The sequence below is a fragment of the Falco cherrug genome, chromosome 13, assembly GCF_023634085.1.
Source record: "Falco cherrug isolate bFalChe1 chromosome 13, bFalChe1.pri, whole genome shotgun sequence".
Lineage (NCBI taxonomy): Eukaryota > Metazoa > Chordata > Aves > Falconiformes > Falconidae > Falco > Falco cherrug.
The window spans coordinates 30083920-30104183 of NC_073709.1; the positions used below are offsets into that span (position 1 = coordinate 30083920).

The following is a 20264-nucleotide window of genomic DNA, read 5'->3' on the forward strand; positions in this document are numbered from 1 at the left end:
AGGTCTGAAATAATCAGAAAATGCTCAGTGTAAAATTATAGCTTAACTCACATAAAAACAGCTTGCAAATGGGGATGATTTGTCTTCAAAGCAGCTATTAAATTCTGAAAACACCTCCAACTTCGTAAGACACTGAAACAGATCTCATATCAGAATTATGACAGTTCTAACATGGACTTTTTTTCTGCAAACACCACAGAAGTCAAATGAATCTTTATGCTAGAGGCAGCAGTATTTCCTGGAAAGTTCCATCACATACAGCATCTGCTGAGCCTTGCTGTACACACTATACTTGGAAGGCAAGATCAGGGTTTTTTTATAAGAGATTTCTGGGATTAAGAATTTTCCCATTAAAGCACAAGGTTAAAAATGACCCTTTTTCAATCAAACTTTATTTCTTGTCTGTCCCTCTCATTTTCACTTTTAGAAAGGTTTACATACTTCTGCTTTATAACAAATACACCCAGTTCCTACCTAAACAGGGTAACAGAGTGCTCACACCCATCTGCCTTTTAAGCAACTGCACCCAGAAGATATACCAATCTACATAAAACAAAGAAGAAAAAAAAAAGGACACATACACATTCCTCCTTTTCCTGTGAGTCTTGTTTCTAACAAAAGTGTAATTAGCTAAAAGACTGGTGGGGACTCACCAGAACAAATGAAGGGGTGCACTCCTCGTCTTGCTGGCTTTCCTCAACTGACAATCATCAAGAATTTCCTTCCTTAGGTGGCAGGTATCAGACTTAGATAAGAATAAGAGAATTTAGACAGAATAAGAGAAGGGCTTACTCCTGAGGGTATTATGGCTAACTACATCTAAGATACCCAATCTCCAACTGCTTCCTCTGTCATTTTTTTCTTTAAAAATCATGAAGTTGAATGAATCGCCAGATATCTCAAGCACCACTCGATGGATGTAGGGAAAAAACAGGCACAATGTGATGAACATAGATTTTATTGGAAAGACCAACTTGAAGCAATTTCCTCTTATCCTCGTTCTCCATCAATTTGATGGAGAACCAACCCAGGTTAATTAAAATGTGAAACTGCTTCTAACTTGGACTAGTGTCCTTGTTCAGTTCAGTGCACAGCACCACAAACCTTTGTTTCAGCAGAGCAGAAGGGATGCATGGAGCTTGGGTCTCGGGGAGAGAGAAACAATGGGAGAAAAAGGCCAAAGCATGTGTTTGTAAAAGCACCTCTGCTGAAAGGACTACTCAAGGCTACTATCACTTAAGGCACTGGAGTTTGGGTTTCTAAATTTCTTCTGCTCGAGTAACACAGAATGTAGGTCTACGTTAGCTCAGTCACACACTACAAGCTTCCACTTAGCACTCCCACTGGACACAATACTGTAAGAAACCATTTGCCTTCTACATGACAGCACAGCCAGTGTGATCCGCCAGCTCTGGCACTCCAAGCATACGTGCGTCTTTTATTTCAGAATGCTTCTAGGCCATCACAGGCTCCCCCAGAAATCCTACCAACAAATTCTAGTCAAATAGCATTAACCTTACAGAGTCCTCACTGCAGGTCGGATGCCACCCTGAGGGGGTAACTATGGGAGCAGCTGCCAGCGTTTATAACATAAATGGTCACAGGGCAAAATGAAAAAGCATCTGTAAAGATGAGCTTTGTTTCCAGCCCCTGCTCAGTGGAAAGATGGAGAGGAAACACAGACCCTAGACCTGTAGAGCTCTCTACCTCCATAAAGGAATACCTTATAAGGAAGCACTAGCTTACAAAATACTCACTAAAATAACTTTCTGTCCTGCAGTTTTCCATGTAAAACTAAACCATGCAACATTTCAAAGCAACATATTTTCAGAAGAATACCAAAATAATTTTATGTTATTTTTTCCTTATTTTCCTAGCCCTGTTTCCTTCACTCTCAGCACTTTGTAAGGACATCTTCATGTACGCGCGCGCGTGTGTGTGTTCAACATTAAGTCTGTTGCAAAGTTTGGTAAACACTTAAAATATGTTGTTGCTTTCTTTCAAACCCACAATTACAGTTCACTTTACCAAAGGCCAAGAGCACTTGGCTCACCCTTGTGCCAACTCAGCTCAGACACACTGTGCAACGCAGCTAACTCCCTAGGATGGGCCTTCCACCCCCAAATTTTCCACTTAAGCAAATTAATGATCAGGAAAGGTGGGATACACCCAGAAGACAGAAAACCGCTTATTCAGCAAGTCAAAAATGGATATGCTGGCACTAAAACTTATAGTTGAAAGTGAAATGCATCCTACAAAGAACCCCGGATTTCAGCTGCCTGCTAACTACAGTAAATACTTCAGAGATGTCCCTAAGATGATTTTTACTGAGGACAAGTAGTACCTTATTGGTAAAGCAAAGGGGCTGGTTTGATGGGGAATAGACAATTCTTTTATCCCTCTAACGGATTTATTCCCTTACGTTCAATATTTCTCAAAAAGGATGTCACTTCCACAGAGAATTCTGCTGCTCTACATTTTAAGAGCTGAAATGTTCCAGAGAAGGCTAAAGTTGATAAAGAAAATGGAAAGAAGCAGGGGGGGGGGGCGCGGAGGGAAGCATCTGGTGGCTTAGAATGCTAAAATCCTTCAGACTAAAAGAGAGTGGCAACCAGAAATCCAGAAACACACTGATCAAGCTCACCGTAATCCCGCATACCTTCTGGAAGTTGGTGTGCTTCTGCTTTGTATGCCTATCTTTTCATATGCAAAAGATGACATCTGAAATGTATGTAACTTGAGAGCTTGCCCTGTAGTTTTAACTATCCTCCCATAAACTTAAGCAACAAAAATAGTAATTAACATAGGTGTTTCATAATCCTTCCAAAACATTTTTTTAGTAAGAAAGTAAGCGAGGATTGGTTTACCATTCAATAGAAAAAAAGACAACTGTTTAACATGGGTGTGTGCCAATATATGAAAACTATTTTAAATGAACATTTTTGCAGTGGGCTGGAGGATCACGAGCCTAAATGTTGAACAGTCCCTAGCTGCAAATCTGCTCTGCACTGAATCGCTGTGCAACTCTGCACAGAGCAAAGAGATGGAGGAAAGAAAGTCAAGATGAAAATGACTGAAGCACATTAACACTTATAATTCTGTACTACTCCAAGAAGCTGGAATGTCCCAAATTAAATTTAGGACAGAGACAGACTTAAATGTGCTCTTAGTAAAGTAAAGGCTGCCTCAGAAGACAGCAGCACAGACAGACTAAAGGGGAGTGCAAAACCACCAGTGGCACACTCACGATGCCTAGGACTAGTACGTGCCCAGAGGGTATCTTCTGTAGTCCCTAGGGGAAACTCTCCCAGTGGCAAGCAGGCCCTTCGAAGTCTTTTTTACTTAAAAGTATTTAGACAAAACCAGCATTTTACACCTCAATTTCCACCTTACATAAAATACAGAGAAGACCTGGCTCACCATTAAAATAACTAAGGAGTTGTAGGAAGAACAAATTTTACATGTTTGAGTAATACAACACGCATAAATAAAGTGTAGCTACCTAGCTTCAGCCATGAAGTTTTTATTCCAGCCCACACCTGGATATTTGATAATGCATGCAAATATAAGCTTTTAACATATGCCATGAGGAATTAAATAACATCACAACCTTAAAACATGTACAAGCTTTTTCTCAGATAAAACAAAACCCAAAAAGATGCTACAAATCTATAAAAAACAAAACACAAATTAAAGCTGATTCCTAATAAAGGCAAAATCTTACCCTGTGTATTACTAAAGTTTGCAGAAAACTAGCACAAGACAATATTTAACCTTGGCCTACAAGAAAGCATCACTTCATTAGTACAAATTAGTAATTTAAGGTATCAGGGGTAGGCATAAGCTTTACTTGAACTCCCAAGGAAGTTGTGCATTTGTGAGAGATGTACATACGTACTTTCTTCATCACTGCAAATACCTGCCCATATAATTAGCTTAGATGAAGTTTTGTTTCTAAAGCTAGTCTTGGAGCTGTCGACATCATATGATAATGCTAGTGCTGCTGCACTATTATTATTTATAATATATATATTTTTATATATATAATATATAAAAATATATATAATAATATTTTATTATATATATAAAATAAAATATTATAGCAAAATTGTTACACATTAAAGAAAAAGCTGTTTTATTAACAGTCTAAGCCATCATTTCACTATCAGGTAAAACACCACACTATCTGTCCCCAGAAATTAATAGTCAGTATCAAATTTTATGTTCTAACTGATGTTATCTCAAAAACATTGTATCACATATTTAAAATAAAAAGTGGATAAACCCAGGCAATAATTAAGAATATCTACAAAACAGTAGCACTGATGTTATTTTCAGATAGCAGCTTTTCACCTTCTTCAATTCAGCAGGCATCAGGACACAGTTCTGGAAACCTCATGCAATTTCTCTACACAATTCTACTAATACCTACTAATACTTTTATCTCCTTCCTACTATAAATTCATCCCATAATGCCACAATCCCACAATGCTAGTGCAGAGATGGCATTCAGATTTGGAATGCCAAAACCTGAATACAGTCATAGCAATTTTGTTTAAGAAATGCTGAGGCTGCTTGTATTTGATATTTCAGAACCTTGGCCAATGTACTTTAGGAAAGAAAACTGATTTGCATTTGACATCAGAGTGGTCTGCACACCAACTACCACTGCTATCAGTGTCACTCCCTAACAAAAATAGCTGAAAATTATGGTCAAGGTACAATACTATGTATGGTTAATGTGAAAATCTACCCTGAAAGAACTGGGGCACTAAAAGGAAACAAAATAAAACAATGTGCTGTCTCATTGTATGAAAAAAGCCTTGAATGAAACACACGTAAATCATGGGTTCCAGTTCAGCAGCTACAACTCTGATCAAATCCTGGTGCATATTGGTTATTCATCTGAAATACCACTACTACAGCTGTTACATTATCTATCTTTTAGAGTATTTCCTTCTTCTCCTATGTCCTTTGCTGTGTTCAACACATTCCCAAAAAGGATGTGGCCACCACAGTTAAACTTTCAGGAAAAGAGCATTAGTGGCATTTAGAATGTGTGTTTTCTTTTCCTTTCTTTTGCTTTACCCATTGCAAAAACCCTAATAAAACCAACAGTGGAACAGGTCTCATTACAAAGACTGATCATTTAACATACACTCAAGTGCTCTTTACATTTTTAATCCTTGCAAAACATCCCCTTATAAACAGGCATTGTGTTACAGCAGTATTAATGATAAAATGCCAGCGTGGACTTTATAAATATGGGAACCTCACTGGCAAGGCCACAAATCAAACAACAAAGGGCTGGGAATGTATAAGTGCTTTTTTTTTGTTAAACACTCATAGTAATAAATATGCAATCATAACAATTAATATGTTGTTTTGAACTGCAACGCTACTTAATTTTCACCCAAATTTTTACACCCACATTTCATCTTGGGGACACTTACTATGTGAGGGTGGAAACATCACATCTCTTGTATATTACACACTAACAGTGCTAACTAAATTAAGAAAGTTTTGATCTGTTTGGAGGAAAAGTTAGAGAAGGCAGGCATCTGTTCTTCTGGGAAGAGTTACTACCCCACATGCAAATTCAAATGCAGCAGTTTATGCAGTACATGGAAGTACTCTTCACCTGGTAAGAGGAGACAGCATCTCAACAGTTTACCCACAAGCACATTTTAAAAGTTAAATCCAAATTGAACTGAATACAAAAGCCTTTCACATCACATCCTAAGTGAACAAACAGTTCCTCAGAAATAACACTGTTGAAATCTTCAAAATTCAAGAAAAATACTCTGCTTGCCTTCTTCCAAAGCTGTTAATCACAAAGAGCTCTTTTTAGCAGATAGGCACAATTCTTCAACAAAACTAGCAGACTTCAAAATACTCCAGACGAGCAATTTGCAGCTTAGCACCACCCCACCTTAAAGCACTCCTAGCTTCAGCTCTTTCATAAAAAGCCACAACCTCAAAAGAAACAAAAAACAACCCAGAAACAAACCACAACAAACCACAATACACCTTTTGGACAAAAATCAGTAGTCAGTAAAAGAAGGAATGGCCAGTACAGACTCTAATTAAGAGAGATAAATGGAAGTCTCAGGCAAGCTCATTCTGCCAACTTAATAATTCAGCTTAAACAACTGGGAGTTTTCCTCCTGATTGCTGTCAGAGCAAAGGCCATCTACTGAGTGCGTTTGAAAATTATGCCTCTCGTAAACGTAATCTTTTCCTCTGCATACCAGAACACCATGGAATCTGGTAGGGAATGATACATTAAAGAAAAGATGATACTAGTTTTGCGGAAAAATTAATCATGGTCTCCAAAAAAGCTAGACACAAACAACTTACTATTTTCCTATGAATAAAATATATTACCTTTTTTATATATATACCAAGGTAAAGTTAAGTACCACAATTTAAGTACTTCCACTTACTTAGTAAAATGCCCTCACTTCATTTTAAATATAATTTCATGACATCCAAAAAAAAGTGGTGAAAAAAAAAATCCCTAACCGACCACACTGAGTGTTTTCTACTTCTGTATAGGTAGGACAAATTAAGAAACAGAATCTGTCTCTTGAAGGCACCTGTTCAAAGTTGATCATCTTTCACAAACAGGTTTCTAGTTTTGCTTTTATAAATTATGGATCATTAACTTTGAAACATACCAGCGTGCAAGATCCATCAGATGCATGCGGATATTCATTCATGTCTCTGACCATATGGTACAAGGTTAAGAACAGTTCTCAATAACCACAAGATGTAGGCAGATCAATTCTACTATACTTACTATTACAGCAAATACTTGTTACTAGCTTAAACTCTTTAATGGGAAATATTTTCACTCCACCGAGCAACCCCCCATAACTCCAACTGGAATTTGGAGCTCAAATTACTTACCTGTGAACATAATGCAACTGATGAACTGAATCAATAGCTATCACCATTTCAGCCAAATAAAAACGAGCCATGTCTTCAGGTAGTCTGTCCTCAAACTTGCTGAGCAACGTAAGCAGGTCTCCTCCAACATAGTAATCCATAACCAGGTACTATGGAGTATGGGAACGATAAGAAAACAGCAGAAAAAAACCCTCATTTATTGAGTGAATCAGATATTAAAAACCTAATTGAAGCATAAAAATTAATTTATTGCAAAAATTTTGGGCATTAAAAAAAGCTAACCAAGATGCTCAGATCTTCTGAAAACAGTACCTGGTTCAGCCCCATTTTAATACTTAACGTACTTGATTATTTTTCATTATATTTATACCTCTCCGAATACAGTAAGCCTCATGACAAGACAGTATCAGCTTCATCCACTGTCCCATCACCAAACAAAGTATTTTAATACTCAGGATTCCTTTACCAAAAAAAAAAAAAAAAGGAGTAAAGGATTAAAGCACAGACCTATAAAAACAACAAATGTGTTTACTTGGGATCTCATTTAAGGCCCTTAATTTCCCAGGCTTCCCCTTCCCTTTTTTCCTACCATCTTCTTTTCCCATTAAACATAACAATTTTAGAGAGTAAAGTTTTTAGTTTACTCAGATTAAGGAAAAGATTGAGAGACTTTCAGTGGCTCACAGTACAAATCCAGATACTGCTAGCATTGCGCACAATACCAAGACCTGCCAACATACAATGGAAGGTGTCACCTTCTCCAATTGAAACGATGGAGAAAAATATGTTTGATTTCTGATTTATTAATGAGACTTAAAAACCTGCCTGCCATTGAATCAGGTGCAAAGAGATCAGAACCTTTCTCCATTTCACTGTGTTATGACAGAACGAAATGCCACTTTCTTTAAGAACCATGGTCAAAATGACTGGAAAACATAAACTTAAGGAAAGTGGGAAACTCACAATTAGTATCATTTTAGCTTAGCTTAGTTTGTTTTAATTGTGGAACCGCAAGTGGAAGGACAAATGGGGAAAAGAAGAAAAACCTGAACTAATTTTAACTAACTAATTATAAGTAATCTAATTTAACACCCACTGCTATGACATTACTTTCAATCATCACTGTGGACAGACTAACTAGAATAATGTCCCACTGAAGTATATAGTATCTGAAAACTTCTGTCTAGAGTTCCAACCTCTCCTTCCAGGAAGGCAGCATATATCCATATTCAAAGCAGTGACTCTTAACAATAGTGTATAATGAATCACACATAATAAATAAAATATTAAAGATGCAATAAAGTACATCCCAATTTCATTCTTAAAAATTTTGATTACACAACTTCAAGGGAGTTTTTATAATTAGTTCCCCTCATTTGCTGAAGTCTTTCCCACCTTCAGGAAAAAAAGATAAAATATGTGGAAAAAATTCTGCAAAATTATACCAGCTACAAGATAAAAGTGGGGCAGGCAGAAATTTTACACCTGCTCCTTTCCCTCATACTTTCCATAACAATAAAGTTTATGAACAAAGATTTTGTCAACTTTAACAATTTAATACAGAATAACCTGGGCAATAACTTAAACCTCATTGGCTTAAGTGCACGAAGAAAGTACAAAATGCATTTCCACAAAATATTCGATGAGCTGACAATCAAATTTTCATCTGTTGCTTTATGACATGAATAGTAAACTTCTTAATGTATGCTCACAAGCCTCACATGAGATAAATATCTTCTGTTCAGTGGTACTCCTATGCTCCCCTCTGAAACAAGGTCTACAGTATTAGCTTCTCATGTTTTACAGTTTTAGAAAATACATTAAACCTTTGGAACTTAATGTAATTATTATTAACTGATACACTGTATAAAGATTTGTGAGAGCTTAACTTACTGCTTTCAAAGTACATTAAAAAAACCTCTTAAGATTCTCACAACTAATGTGGGATCTCTGCACTCATTTTTCAGCATTTTTAAAACCAGTACAACTCAGTTACTGGATATAACAAAATAATGGAATTTTGGCTCGCAAAACACCTCCCATTTTGCAAAAGCAACACAGGAGCCTAATGAAAAGGAAACCTTCAACTCCTGAAGTATGCCAACACTCAAACTGTAATTCACATTATTGTCATGCACTTGGATGTTAATAACATGCATAGGAATCAAAGCTAAGTTTAACTAAATTTTTAAGAAAACAATTCAGTCAATGCATAGCATCCCATCCAATGTCATAGATCCATGTCCTTAAAAATCCCGTTTTTTTAAAAAAGAGCTTTAAAAGTATTTTCTTAATGCACATAAACATCCAGATCTATTGAAGTCTCACACACTTCTCAAAATGCTACTGTACAACAGCACTATCCTTCCAAGAGAAAGAAAAAGAGATTTAAGGACAGTAAATTCTAGTAACTAGTGAAGTTTAACATGGGCATTTTATCCTAAATCACAGACTTGTTTAGGTTGGAAGAGACTTTTGAGATTATCTACTCCAACCTCATCTGCTCAAGTAGGGTCAGCAAGAGCAAGCTGATGAGGACTCTGTCCAGATGGGTTCTGAGTATCTCTAAGGATGGAGACTCCACAACTCCTCCAGGTAACATGGTCCAGTGTTTGACCGCCCTCCCAGTAAAAAGTGTTTTATTGTGTTCAGACAAGGTTCCATGTGTTTCAGTTTGTGTCCATTGTCTCCTGTCCTGTCACTGGCCACTAATGAGAGGAATCTGGCACTCTTGTCTTCATTCACTCCCATCAGGTATTTATACACAGTGACGATAAGCCCACCAACCCTTCACTTATCTGGGCTGAAGAACCCAGTTCTCAGCCTTTCCTTACATGAAAGGCATTCCAGTACCTTAATCATCTTTCTGGCCTTGCACTGGACTTGCTCCAGTAGCTCCACCTCTCTTTTGCACTGGGGAGCCCAGAACTGGACACAACACTTAAGAAGCAGCTGCACCAGGGCTGACCAGAGAAGGAGAACCTCCACTGACCTACTGGCAACGTTCTTCCTTGCAGCCCACAATACTCATGGCCTTTTTGTGCTGTGAAGGTGCATTGCTGGCTTATGGTCAGCTTGTTATCCAACAGGACCTCAAGCAAAGCTGCTTTCCAGCCAGTTGGCCCCGAGCATGTACTGGGTTTATTTTATTCCACCCCAGATGCAGGACATTGCATGTCCCTTTGCTGAACTTCGTGAGAATTCTCTTTGGCCGGTTCTTCAGTCTGTCAAGGTCCATCTGATATTAGAATATTAGAACAAATTTCTTCACTGAAAGGGTGGTCAAGCATTGGAACAGGCTGCCCAGGGACACGGCAGAATCACTGTCCCTGGCAGTGTTAAAAAATGTGTAAATGCAATGTTTAGGGACATACATGGTTTAGTGGTAGACTTGGCAGGAACAGTTGGACCTGATGATCTTAAAGGTCTTTTCCAACATAAATGATCTATAACTCTATGATTCTATTGCTCAACCTACACATATTTTTTTTTAAAGGTTGCTCCTGTTATATTTTAATAAAAAGCATATAGAGAACTAGGGATGCATTCACATTAAAATGACGAAAACCAGTATTACTGATGCTTTCCCTAGCAGGCTGCAAAATTAGCTCCCGTTAGCAGACTATCAAAGATAAAGAACAGAAGCTGCTCTGTGCTTAGTGAAAATAAGGAAACTGGCAAGATAAAACAAATTCTAGTAGGCGGTTGCAGAATATATAATATTTTCTCTGAAATACTGTTAATAGTAAAATCAGAATTCTTTAAAATACGAGATCGTTTTTACTGTCCACGTTAACAAAGCATGAAGCTGGCTGGGAGGTATTTAAGCCAACAGTTAGATTCACAGATGCAGAGCCCTTTTTCTGTATATACTGCACCAAAATCCATGGATCTACAAGCTTCTAAGCCGACAGAACAGAAAGCAATATAATGGCAAAAAGCATTACAATTCTGCAAGAATTCCGTGTACAGCACTTCTTTTATTGGACACACTGGGGGCAGGGGGGGAAGGATTATGACTGCCTAGTAGATTTTTAAGAAGACATTAGAACTTACTAATGATGTAAGAATCCAAAGCACAGGACAATGAAACCCAAATAAGCAAAATCTTTTAATGTGTAGTAGTTTACTTTTTCAGGCATAAATATTAACAAAACTATATCACAATCAAAACATTTTAAGTGGGAAGGATTTCATAGAAAATTGGCACTTTCACCTCATACCAGCCTCTTTTTGCAAGCCTTTCAAAATACTTGAAAACTAAATGACATTAAATAATTAAAGAGATCCTTTAATCTAAAATTCCACTCTTATTTATTAATATTTAGTGGCATTCTTCCACACTGCAAGAACATTTTATTGCTTTATACTATTTTAGTGGGTTGAAGTCCTTAAAAAAAGCAAAGACCAAAAAAAAGCTACTCCCTATTTCTAACTGTAAAACAGTAATCAGCAATGCTAATCACAAAAATTGAAGACATAAAACTGCTGTTAATTAAGTGCACTTTTATTTTAAGAATCCAATCAAATTGGAGGGACAAACTGTAAGAAAGAAGATTCAGACTGACCCATGTTTAGCAACAAATGTGAAGTGGTTTAGAAAACAAAGCTACATTCCTGAGGTATTTACAGCAAAACTTTAGAAGTTTCTGACCACTCTCTACCCTTTAGACTCTTATGCACGAAATCATAGATTCTTACATGGCCTGTATGGTCCAGAACATAAAATTAACAAACAAACAAACTATACTGCTGTCTCAAAACACAACTAAGAATCTGCATTTCCATCCATATATACATAAACGCAACACTCACTAAATAGTTTTCATCCTGGAATGCATAATGTAATGTTGTGATCCACTGGTTATCTCCATTCACTAACACATCTCTCTCTTCTCGAAAACAGGCTGTCTGAAGGGGAGAAAAATAATTAAAGGCTTTAAGTAAAATATTAAAATAAACACATTTTGCAAGTTGACTATGTTTTAACATTATATTTTTGGGAAAATATCCAAACTACCTCTCAGTTAAAAAGTAATTTACCACACTCTCCATACATGCCAAAATCTATGAAAAACTAGGTATCAGAAAAGTCCACCTTCCTCACATTTAAACAGTTGTACTTCTCTATATAGTTAAGTGATGTGAAGGAAGCAATAACCTGTTGCTTTCCATTGTTCAAAAATCCTAAGTCAAAATCTTAACTTTTTTGTGCACACAGATATTGAAAACCAGCATCAATAATTACACAACTGCAATATAAGATTGAAGAAAGCCATCAATAATGACATTATATAATTATAATTGCAATAGAAGTTAAAGTACTAGAATCTGGAGTCGTGTCATTGTTTTATCTCATCATGCTGTCAGCCCAGTTTTACGCTTGAATTTTCACATCAGCAAGGTTGTTCTTTTAATTTGAAAGTTGCTGCCAGTAATGTCCACGTAGTCATAATTCGATAATCATTAACCAGTTGGGGTTTTCTCCACACCCTGCTTCAGGAAAAGCAGGACAGAATTTAATATTGCTCTTGCCAGATATAAGCTGTTGGTAAGACCTCCCCTGAATATACTGGAAAGAAATAGAGGAGGCAAAATGTGTCTTCATAGCAAGTGGAACGGAGAAGGTACAAGAACTGCCAAGAAATGCTAAGGAATACTTAAGAGAAGGAGGAGAACACAGGTTTGCACAACATAAAAGAAAACAGTATGTGAAGAAAATAACCAATTGGAAAGCAGAAAGGCAGTTAATTCAATGGGGGTCTTACAACCTGCCCCAAGAAGTGAATAAATCACCTCAGCAAAAGCAGCTTTGCAGTATGACAGAGGAAAATGACCAAACAGATGACAAGCCAAAAAGAAACTACAGCAAAGAAATACAATAAACACTTTGAAGGGCCTGAGTTCTGAAGCAAATGTCACAAGAAAACAAAAGGTACCAAAGAGCAAAGCCAACAAACACTTTTGTTCAGAAAAAGGTCTAAAAGACAGTGTAAAGGAAAAAATAATAATTGTGTGCACTCTATTTAGAGGGCAGATGAAGAGTTAAGAGAAAAACATAGACCATAATGTCTTCCAGCACACTCTGCTACTTCACAAAGATGTTTCATCAATTTGAACCATGCTCCGTCTCTTCCATCTTAGAAGACAGCTAAATTTAAAGGAAATCCAAGCCTTTTATTTTTACTTTTTCAATTTCACTTCCAAAAACAATAGGCAAATACCAGAACTCTGACATGGTTATTGCTGGCTGTGAGAGTGAAGAATTACAAGTGAAGTATCATTTTAGGTTGAGCCACGCACAAGAATACATGCAGTAAAAACAGAGCAGAAAACTCCCTCCTTCAAGCAAATAAACCATATCGAGTCTTGTTGTGGTGAATACAGTGAGCAGGAATGCTGCAGACCAGGAAAAAAAAAGATGGTATACTTTAACCATAGCACAACACATAAGACATCAGTGAAATCTGAGAAAATAATAAAACATGCTTTAAACAAATACTCTCAAAGGTTATTAAATGAAAACTGAACTTGGGGGAGGAGGAGGAGAAGGGATGCTCTTCAGTGGGAAGAAAAGCTATTCTATGCTTCAGCTTGATTTTTTTCCTTCTTTGTTTATAAACTCTTAACATATTTCAGAGAGAGATACCATGAACTCTTGTTTTCATAAGGATAAATGACACGTAGTTTCTCTACTTGTTATGGCACAATCCACAGGATTAGTTACTACAGAGTTTATATAATTCCACTTGTTTTTGCCACGATTTAACAAAAGACCATGCATTCCTTGAGCACTCTAGACACCCACCTCCAGGCAGCATGCCTAGAGCTGACAGCAACTGCTATTACCACAGTAGATCACAGCTGAGACAGTAACAGCCAAAGAGTTTAAGTGGTTCATGGGCTTCACATTAATTTGTGCCTGGGGGTGTGTGGTGGTGGGGAGGGGGGAAGAAAAGGATTGTGGCAGTGGTTCCTACAATTACTGTTACATAGCTCAATTAAGGTTTTTTTAGATAAAGCCTTTTTTTTTACGTGCCTGTCATTATTTCAACACTACACTTCATCTTCCCTAGGCACAGTCTCCTTGAATTGTTGGCAGAGACCTCCACAGGTCATCTGATCCAACTCTGGCACAGCAAAGCCAACTCGATGCTGTGGTTATATCTATATTGTTATCATGGTCTATCAGTCAGCAAAGAATTCAGGGTACTCGTGTCCTTAGCTCAGAGTTAACACGTTCCAGGAGAGCTGACTGTTTCCATGCTGCATAGTATTTGTCCTGGTCTCTCCTGAGCCTCATCTGGTACTACCATGGCACACGTGTAATTGTAAGTGACTGTCAACACTCAAGGTAACAGGTTTGGGAGCGTAACAGCAAGCTGTTGCACACTTTCAGGTACCCCTTGTATCAGTAATGTTCCCAGTTCCACATCACATCTGGGTTTTCAACAGTGGCAAGTATTCGGAAAACTTACGTTCTTCATAATACAAGAGAGAAGGGTGACCTCCCAACCTGTATAATTTCATTGTAACAAAGTTTTTGCATACAATTACTCTCAGGGCTGGCAGTCATCAACCTTAATCTGGCATTTCCAAGCCTCTTTTGAGTACATACTCCCTTTCTGCTTTTTCAAATGACTCACTTCCCACAGGGTTGATGCAGAGGTATATGAACAACTTGCTTCTGCCATTTATGTACAGACTTATCTCTGTGCTTGTTGTGCATTTTTGGACTGCATTAATTTTCTTGTGGACTTCAGTGTTAGTGGAGCACATTGCTAACAGGACCAAAATGGGTCATTTTCCTTAGCAGTAGTAACAAGTGAGATGTGTTCATCAATATTTAAAAATGACAGGTTACAGTTGTTGAAGGTCACACTCTGTGATACATTTTCACTCCAGATGGTTCTCTTTCCACTGTATACCCATGGGTTACAAATACATGGAAAAACATAGATGTAATTCTTTTTAGGCTAATGGTTCAGACTTCCAGAAATTCAGCTGGACCCACGGGAAGAATATTTTTAATACCTTGCATGCAGAAAAATCTTTCAAACCTATTTATAACTGTATTTTAATGGGAAAAAATTGCTTTTAGACTGGCTTTAAAAGGGTACATTTAAAAATAGAGTGGAACTTTATTTCTGGTCTCTTTCACTGACATAATAAAACTTAAGAGTAATGACATCTGTCTTGGAGAGAAATACCTCTTTGCATCAAGACTAATGCCAGATTGCTCAGTATCTGAATAATCTCTGGATAAAGAGGAAACACATTGTGTACATCTAACCACAATCTGCATGCCATTTATACTTCTCAATGTGATAACATTTTCATTAAAAGAGACAGGATGTGCACACATCAGAAATTGGCTTTAATTTGTCTGGATACACCTTTTATTTTCTTAAACATGATGGTTTCCCATTGATCTAATTTCCTAACAAGATATAATTAAAACATAAATGAGGAAAACAGAATAAAGTTGGAAGGAACTGAACAGCAAGGCAGTCTGAGAGTAGCAAAGTAGGAGTTCCAAACAAAAGCTGAGGTTAGAGATCAGACAAGTTGGAAGAGACACCAAGACAGTGCTCGCACTGTCCAAACTAAAGAAAATGCAATGGCCAATGCAACTTTGCATGCATAAAACACTGAGTTATATTTTTTTAGTCTATTTTTTTTAGGCAATTTATTTCTAGTATGCATAGATGAAGAATTTCTAAGCAATTTAAAGCGTTAGATACGTGTTCTGTTTCAAATTAAAACAAAAGTCTACAGGTGCAGACTGCATTTTCTAAGTTTGTTTCCAAAGGAATCCAAGGAAATGTATCAAGGATGTTATGAAGAGTGGAGCTGTGTAACAGAAGTAGGAACACAAGGCAAAGCAGGGCTGGTAAAAGAGCTGTTCCACCTTTTTCAGAATACATGATGGACTCAAGCTCTAATGCAGAATTTTTCATCACAAATTTTTGCAGATGTACATTTTTATGAAACATGCACTTTATTTGTAACTTCTATCTTTCTGATTTTTCAGTTTACAAACTAGACCCTGACTAAGTTCTAGCTACTGATAATCTAATAGGCTTTGTGAGTTACAGCTCAGTAATTACCTTTTTATAGCTCAATAACTACCTTTCACCATGGAAAATACTTGCTAAAAACTACATTCCTGGAATAAGTGCATTAAAAGATTGCTTGTGTAGTCAGTAACTCTTGTGCAATTATAGAAAAGATATAATGTCCAAAACACCCAGCCCCACCTAAGTCAAGATTCTATGTCATTTTAACCCTTCTCATTAACTACTTTAAGCTTATTTTAGTATTAATCTTCATATTGCCAGTAAGTATTGAAGCACGTCAATCCCTCTATATACATAGTATTATGTGAAGGAAAGAGAAGTAACTATTTAGCAGAGTAAGGCGGTGCATGATTATAGAAAATATTACTGTGATCTTACTTCAGCTCTCTTCAGCATCTCCCACTTATTAAGTATCTTCATGGCAAAAACCTTATCTGCATTCTTCAATTTTACTACTGCAACCTGGAAAAGATAAATAGAAGATAAGTTAAAACATGAAAATGGATATTGTTTTGATTTTTATGAAATCTTCTGGTTCTGGAGTTTTTTTCTTCAGTGTTCTGGACACTTGGCTTTTCTATCCACACAATACCATACCATCCCCAACTAGAAAGAGTAACATCACAACAATACAGGATATTTATTCTGTGCAAGTTCCAAGTCTATTTTAAACTTACATTATGCATCACACTAATTATGTATTAATTTTTCTAGGTGACTGTAGATGAACAACAGTATTTCTCACCATCACACTTCTTGCTCTATCATACTATCATGAAGCTATCACTAGCTGTAAGCTTTTTGTTCCTGGACTTCAGTCCTACACAATAATTTAAATTACAGAACTGACAAGAAAAGACAACAACGTAGTAACCTCTAAATCAAAATAGACAATACCTTTTAGGTTTAGACACAAATCAGTCTTTAGGTTTGCCACAAAACAACTGCCACTCTCATTTCAAACCCTGCACTCTACTTTCTTCAAAGATACAGTGAAGTATTACTTCGTGTTTTTCCACCTGAATGTCTGTATTTTTTACCATGTCTGCTGTCCATGCCAGAGAAACAGTGAAATCCACATTTTCTAGAGAAGTAAAACTTGAGAAACAAAAACTCCCCTTGCTCTCAGTGCTTCTGAAACATTAGGTACATAGGCCTATTAATAAATTTACAAAGCTAACCAACACAGTCCTTTTCTGAGAAAATTAAGTTTTGTTCAGCTATAATAAAAGCTAACATGGAATATATGTAGGAAGGAGGAAGGGAAGAAGTTTACACAAATGTGTTTTCACAGTTGAGGCATCCCTGGGTATAGAAAGCTGTGTCTTACCCAAAATGGCCATGACTCTGCCACAGACTCTGTGCTGCTGATCAGAACTAGACCAGACCAGTACTGCTACCGTCCCAACTGTATAAAAGTTCAACAAACAATACATTTTAACAATTATTCTCCAGCTATCCCATTCTTCTTCTTCCCTTTCAAATAAATCTTAAGGCTTAAGCGGATTAAAGTTTGTTTCTGTGTGCTTCTGGTTACAAACCAACATGCTGTCACACAGATTACCATCATCTTCATCCTGCAGGCCAGTGACAAAAAAATACTAAGGTTGAATCCTATATTCCTTCCACCTCTTTTATAATCAGTAAACCAGCTACGTGTGCAACAGTGACAACAGGAAAGAAAATACAGGATCAGACAGTTTGAAGAAAGTGTCATACAAACCTCTTTCAAGCACCTTCAAACAGGTCATCAGCTGCAACAGCTTCATGAATGTGGCAGAAGCACAGGTTGAAGGGCTACAATACTCAGATGTCTAAACTAAAGCACATCTAAAAGTGTACCTCTTGCTTAGCTACAGACTCAGAGACAAAGCAGCTGTCACTCCCCATCTGTGCAGCAATGCATTATCAGCCCTGCTCTTTACACTGCTGCCTTCTGGAGTTGCAGGGGGGTGGGAGCGGAGGGGAGATTAAGAAAAAAAGAGAGAAGGCAGAAAGGTACTACATTTACTTATTTAAACGAGTTTATGAACCAAAATTTTTAAAGATTACTTCATGCATAAAAATTGAGGTTCCAGTTCAGACGGGATTCTTCAAGGTACTTTCAGATTCAGAACACAAAACCAGATTGTTACTTTAGACTATAACCTATTTTCATTGATAAAGAATGTCTACACTCGTATGCATGGCACCCCAAGACCAAGCATCACTTTCTTTTTTTTTTTAGGAAGGAAAGATGAATCATCCACAGTGACATATAATCCACAATATGAATTTCAATCTTGAGTCTCCTTTTACTTTTCAAGCTAGTTTTAGCTAGTAACTTTGATAAGCCGTATCTGTATCGATTTCTAGTAAGAAATGGCAGGAGAAGAAAGCCTTAACATTGAAACTAGTCAGCATCTGAACTGTATCACATCTTGGATGATAGGGACCCCTCTGCACCACACAATCTGTGGTACGAGGCTATAATGTAATTTTGTCCTAAAGACTTTGAAGGGGTTTGCAACTGTTGTAGGGAAAAATGAAAAGGATGCTTGGTCCTAGAGCTGCCTAAACTGCTGCTGCTGCCCAGCCTAGAAAGTAGGTTTTTCTCCACCATTAAGTGTTGCAGTATAGGCATCCAGGGGCGTAAGATAACACATGTATTTCAAGTCCAACTTCAGGATTTCCTTTCTTGCCTGTAGTATGCTCAGTAAAAGGCTGTGTTATTCTGCAGAAGACTTGGTTATTGAAAGACTTATGCTAATTGCACAGCTGCCTAAATTCATAGTCTCCTATACAGCATTCACTCGGACAGAAACAAAAGAGCTACAGCACTGCCTTTGGTCAACAGCTGGAGCATAGGCTTTCAGTGACAAGAACAAGGGTTTGGTACCTTCTGTGAACATGTAATATATTGAAAAAGCATTTATAAAGAACAAAGCTATGAAATTCCATTTATGTTATTCCATAACAATAACCACCACACACACCTGTACAAAAAGATCATAGACATTTATCTGCAATTATAGCACCTTTTTGGGGGTGTCTCAGTGCTTTATGAAAGTAAAACCTAAAATGCTTATTTTGGGACTGCAAAAAAAACCCCACCTAACGTTTCAGCAATAAGCAGCCTGATGCAGTTTCTAATTGTAAAAACAAATTCTGAAACATCATTACAGACCCAGGCAGTGTTTACACACACACAAAAGTATATACAACATACACAAAACGCATATACACGGAGTGCCGTTTTGATCTTCTCCCTTCCCCAAGTGAAGCTGTCAAGACAGAAGAAAGGGTAATCATTACTGTCTAGCAATCCTGATGTGTCTTGCTACTGGAATTTCTTAAAATTGGACTTTTAAAGGCTGGAGGTTTTTTAAATTTATATTTTCCTGTGAGCAGCCCAACAAAAAATGATTGGTATGTGCTGATGTAAACATCTTGGTTTAGTCAGATAGGTTTTTTTCCCCATTCTTTCAACAGTTTTCCATATTTCCCACAAACAGCAGTACAGTCTGGCACGCTGTCAGACACCTTCTGCCCCAAACTCAGCTACTTGTCTCTACGGTACATGTCTGCACATTTCCTTTGCTTAAAAAGCAACAGTCTTATACAGAAAAAAAAGCTGACACAGAAGCTATTAAAATTGAAATGGGGAGGGAAAAAAGAAAAAAGAAAAAAGAAAAAAGAAAAAAGAAAAAAAGAAAAAAAGAAAAAAAGAAAAAAAGAAAAAAGAAAAAAGAAAAAAAGAAAAAAAGAAAAAAAGAAAAAAGAAAAAAGAAAAAAAGAAAAGAAGAAAAAAGAAAAAAAGAAAAAAGAAAAAAGAAAAAAGAAAAAAGAAAAAAGAAGAAAAAAGAAAAAAAGAAAAAAGAAAAAAGAAAAAAAGAAAAAAGAAAAAAAGAAAAAAGAAAAAAAGAAAAAAGAAAAAAAGACGACAACAAAAAAAGCCTCAGCACTGGTTTTCTTGTTTGTCAAGAGTACACAGCCCTCCAGAAAGAGGAAGAGGCAATCTTACTGTTCTTAACTGGATGTCAAAATTTAGGAGTAACCAACTAGTGCTCAGAGCTACAAAATTCATAGTCTTCAAAATATCAACAACATAATGACATAATATTTGCTTGCATAAGGAAGCACTGAAGTTTTTTGGGATTTTGTTTGTTTATTTTTAAAGCAGTAATAGAATAATCTGAATATTTTAGTATCAGCTAGAACCTTCAATAAGCCACACTTGCATACTGCTGAAAGACACTGCTAAGAGCTGTTGGCCAGTTGCTTCACCTTTCC

General features: G+C 36.9%; 1 protein-coding gene across 8 annotated transcripts in view; it reads right to left on the minus strand.

Annotated features, from left to right (window-relative positions):
* CDC42BPA (CDC42 binding protein kinase alpha) overlaps positions 1-20264 on the minus strand; it is a 189915-nt gene that overhangs the window by 104568 nt on the left and 65083 nt on the right. For all 8 annotated transcript variants that reach the window (XM_055725384.1, XM_055725381.1, XM_055725380.1 and 5 more), the window contains exons 4-6: positions 16371-16454; positions 11728-11823; positions 6913-7061 (exon numbers count right to left, since the gene is read on the minus strand). In XM_055725384.1, coding sequence (XP_055581359.1) covers positions 6913-7061; positions 11728-11823; positions 16371-16454 — 329 coding nt within the window. The remainder of the gene's footprint in view (positions 1-6912; positions 7062-11727; positions 11824-16370; positions 16455-20264) is intronic.